The following is a 4035-nucleotide window of genomic DNA, read 5'->3' on the forward strand; positions in this document are numbered from 1 at the left end:
ATCGAACAAATTAATGTTTTTATACAGAAGGAAAGCAGCATAGCCCATATACTCGCCCAACTGATGTGATCAAAAATTTTAAAGTTTTATTCAAAGATAGTGTTCAAACTTAACCACCCAGTGCGATGTAAAACAACAACGATAGGATAATATAAGACTTCGGATCACCTCTAAATGGTCCTCTAAACTAATGTAAGCTCCAAGATAAGGAACATAGTTTTTACATGAGAAATCTGGTTTATAGTTCATACCTGAATCGATAAAACCAAACAATTTTTTGTGACATCAACTAAATTGACACATTAACGCTACAATTATCACACAAAATACGATTCAAATATCTTATTACTGTCATGGCGTTTAGATTCAATATGCTAGAAATTTTGGAGCGAAAAGAAATGTCATCGGAATAGTAAACCCAAAAGGTAGAAACAAAAAAAACACACTTTAAACTCAAATGTTATGTATCGTTCAGGAAAAGCTTAATATCATGGTTATCCTGATTTTATTAAGAGTCTTTTTCACAATTTCTCCAATATTTACAGAATGTTTTAATTTGTCTGCTAACATAGCAAATATTTTATATCCAGTTTTAGCAGTAGTTGCATTCAACCCTCAGAAGGATGGACGACAGAGAGTATTTATTGAATATGTTTATATTTCCTTTAGTCTAATATTTTCTTTTGCTAGATTGTGGATTTTGTGATCATTTCTTTCCTACAATTTACATCTACAATCCCTGTAACAGAGAATACTATCGCATATCTAATTACAATTTCAATTTAAAAAAACTAAAATTTAACAATTAATTTGTAATAGAATAACGCATCACCTGACATGCCATAATCCTAAATTAACTTTAGACAGTCTCGGTAGTTTGTAAATTTTATTTAATCCAAGCGGCGATAATCGAGTACAGCCGTATAGATCGATGGCACGTAAGTTGTTTAGCTCCCCCGCCAAAACCTCTAGTCCTTTGTCAGTAACACGACTGCACTGACCGATGTTCAGTGTTTCTAGGTCATGTAACGACTTAGCGATTTTGGCCAGTCCTTCATCAGTTATCTGACATGCGCTGAGACTAAGAGATTTTAGATGGAACAGTCCTTGCGAGATGTGTGTTAACGCCTGATCTGCAATTTTATCACAAAAACTTACATCCAACGATGAAATGGAACTTCCTCCTTCTGTAAGATACGCCATTCCAATGTCCGATATATTATCACATGCTCTCAGATTCAGCTCCTCCAGTTTGGTCATTTTTGCTAAATGTTTTAAGCCGCTGTCAGTTACGCACACGCAAAAACTGAGATTGATGGTTTTTAGAGATGTTAATCCTTGTGCTATATGCCGAAGTGATTCATCCGATAATCGTTGGCAATCTTGTAAGCCTAAATATTCCAAACTCGGAATGCCATTTGAGGTTTCAATACTGAGCCCAGCAAGATGTCCTATACCTTGATCAGAAACATTCCAGCATGAACGTAGATTTAGCCTTTTCAATCTTTTGAGACCTAGAGAAATCAACAGCAAACCAGTGTTTGTAATATTGCAGCATCCGCCCAGCTCGAGTACTTCTATATTTTTCAAATGTTGTGCAATAAGACCTAGACTGGAATCTGTGACCTGCTTACACAAAGAAAGATCCAGCAGCCTAAGATTTGGTAGATCCGTTGAAAATGAATAGTACATTGCCATATCAGTAATGCTGTAGCATCCACTAAGATTTAACGATTCTAAATTTGGTATACCAACAACAACGTCTTTCACAGATTTTTTTATGGAAAGCACTTGCACCTTCTTAATGCCGCGCTTCACCAATGAAGTGAATAAACTAGGTGACCGTCGCCACAGGTGAAGGCTAGCTTCCACTCCCCTCCAGCAACTTTTTGAGTATGCCGCATCGCGCCACACTGTACACACTTGTGCTGCTCTACCGCGATCCTTTACACTGAGCTTTTCGAATATGATGGCTAAAATCTCCGGATACAGATGTCCGATGTGAGTTCCTTCCGGTGCCGGTGGCGTAGGTGGCGTTTTCGGTCGGCTCACCACTCTCGGCTGCGAGTGAATATATATCGGCGCGGGTTGCAGATGCGGCTGATGTAACGGATACGGTGCGAAGCGGTGTATTGCATGCGGTCGGTGGGATATAAACCCACCAGGGATTTCAGTCAGCATATAATTCGCTTCCTCCATCATCATATTTTCGTGCGGTATTTCAAGCAACGAAACATACGAATTGTCCTTTTCACTTCACTGCTTTTTACTCATTTCGGTTCACGATGCTGCTGATTCACGTTTCAACACAAATCCTCAGCCCAACTGCACTGTGGCGCACTCGATTAAGCTTCGCATTTCTTATTCTTCTGCCGAATTCCTCTACTGAAATTTTTCTTCTTTTCACTTATTTTAGCATCACTGGAAACATTGTAAATAGAAAATACGTCGTTGTTATTTCAGTGTGTTTTGTTTAGTCTTCTTGGCCGTATATAAATGATTTTTTTCTTCACTCTTCTTTAATGCTTCCTTCACATGTATATTTATATATTTTCCTCACTTTATCATGCATTCGAGAGCTTCGTGTCTTTAGCCAGACTTGTTATTGCTGTGCATATAATGCGAGCTTCTTGGCATCTCCTTCTTATTCTTAGATCACTTTACTCTTCTCCTCTCTCGTTGTGAGTAGGAACACATTTTTGCAACTCTTTCGTTTAGCGGAATTCACCATACGCAAACTCCATTGTATCAGCATGTGAATTGAACTGGAAGTAACCGTCGCGAGGAATTATCAGGAAGAATTTCGTTAGCGCTGCTAAACTTACGTCTTCACTCTCCAACTGTTACGCTGTACACTGAATGTTGGACGAGAATCAGAACTGGTTGGAACTATCCGCGACGGGTACATAAAATAAAGCTCACTACTACATTGTAATGTACACAGTCGACCCAACATGGTGTGTGTTTGATTTCAGTGCTTTCATTTTACTAACACAAATAAAATTCTCTCAGTGGTGGCATCAGGTAGACTCATCAATGGGGTAATAAATGTTTTACTCCCTTCTATGCCCAGAATAATTATATCTAAATATATTTCATAAACAGTACCTTTCTTCAATATATTCTGTTGCTGTAAAAAATATTACTACTAGCTGAACCTTCTTTTGGGTTGTAACTTTTCGGCAATTTTGCAGAAATTCATCATTTACAGTCAATTGTCTTTGTTAGTCATTTAACAAAAGGTGAAAAAAAGAAACGCCTTTTCATAAATTCCGACCAATTAGGGTTATAAAACGATTTATGATTTATTTCTTGCTCAGGAATCATGCGAAATGCGTTAATGGTTGGAGCCGGCAAACGATGGGAACGATTATAAACGAAATTCTTAAAAACAAAATCGTTTTGAATAGTTTAGCCCAAATGCATTCATGAGTGCAGTAAAATTTACTGCTTTTAGAGTAAAAGTAGTTAATGTTTTGTGTATTTTTACGTGTAGTAAGGAAAACGTGCTCTCATGCATGAATGTTGCTAGATGTACTGTTTTCGTCACCATTTTCATCGTATTGGTTCAAATTAAAAGAACATGTTTAAATCCACCAGGGGGTGTGATGGTGCCTTTTTCATTAACAGTTCATGGGAAATAGATAAATAGCTCGAAAATCTGTTTCGAAAATTACTCACTTTTTTGTTTCAACAATTGTACGGCGGTCAGAGGTTTTTAACTTTCATCACTGAATTTTTGGAACCGTAGCACAGTGGTTCGAATCAATAAAAACATGGACATGAATCAGTAGCTGCCAAACCGTTCTTTTAATGCATATTGTTGCTTTTAAGAAGTTATTTACAAATATATACCGCGTAATTTGATTCTATCCCTAATTGTTCATGGCCTACTTTGACGAAAAATATAACCATAACTTTTTTTTCTGAAGAGATAGAAATTTTTTTTGACAAACTTTTAGAATTATTAAAAATAATTTACTTTGTCAAATATACCAAAAGTGTAGGGCGTACCGTTTCGGACATACAAAGCGT

At 37.0% G+C, this 4035-nt stretch overlaps 1 protein-coding gene across 1 annotated transcript; it reads right to left on the minus strand.

Annotated features, from left to right (window-relative positions):
• Positions 1-446: 446 nt before the first annotated feature.
• Positions 447-2846, minus strand: LOC131432992 (F-box/LRR-repeat protein 14). The gene has a single exon (XM_058599694.1). The coding sequence runs from the start codon at positions 2203-2205 to the stop codon at positions 829-831; it is 1377 nt and encodes a 458-aa protein (XP_058455677.1). The 5' UTR covers positions 2206-2846; the 3' UTR covers positions 447-828.
• Between the last annotated feature and the right edge of the window lie 1189 nt (positions 2847-4035).

The sequence above is a fragment of the Malaya genurostris genome, chromosome 2, assembly GCF_030247185.1.
Source record: "Malaya genurostris strain Urasoe2022 chromosome 2, Malgen_1.1, whole genome shotgun sequence".
NCBI classification, from domain to species: domain Eukaryota; kingdom Metazoa; phylum Arthropoda; class Insecta; order Diptera; family Culicidae; genus Malaya; species Malaya genurostris.

Excerpts from the sequence above, each read along its gene's own strand:
- LOC131432992 (XM_058599694.1), bottom strand. The coding sequence starts at position 2,205 with ATGATGATGGAGGAAGCGAATTATATGCTGACTGAAATCCCTGGTGGG.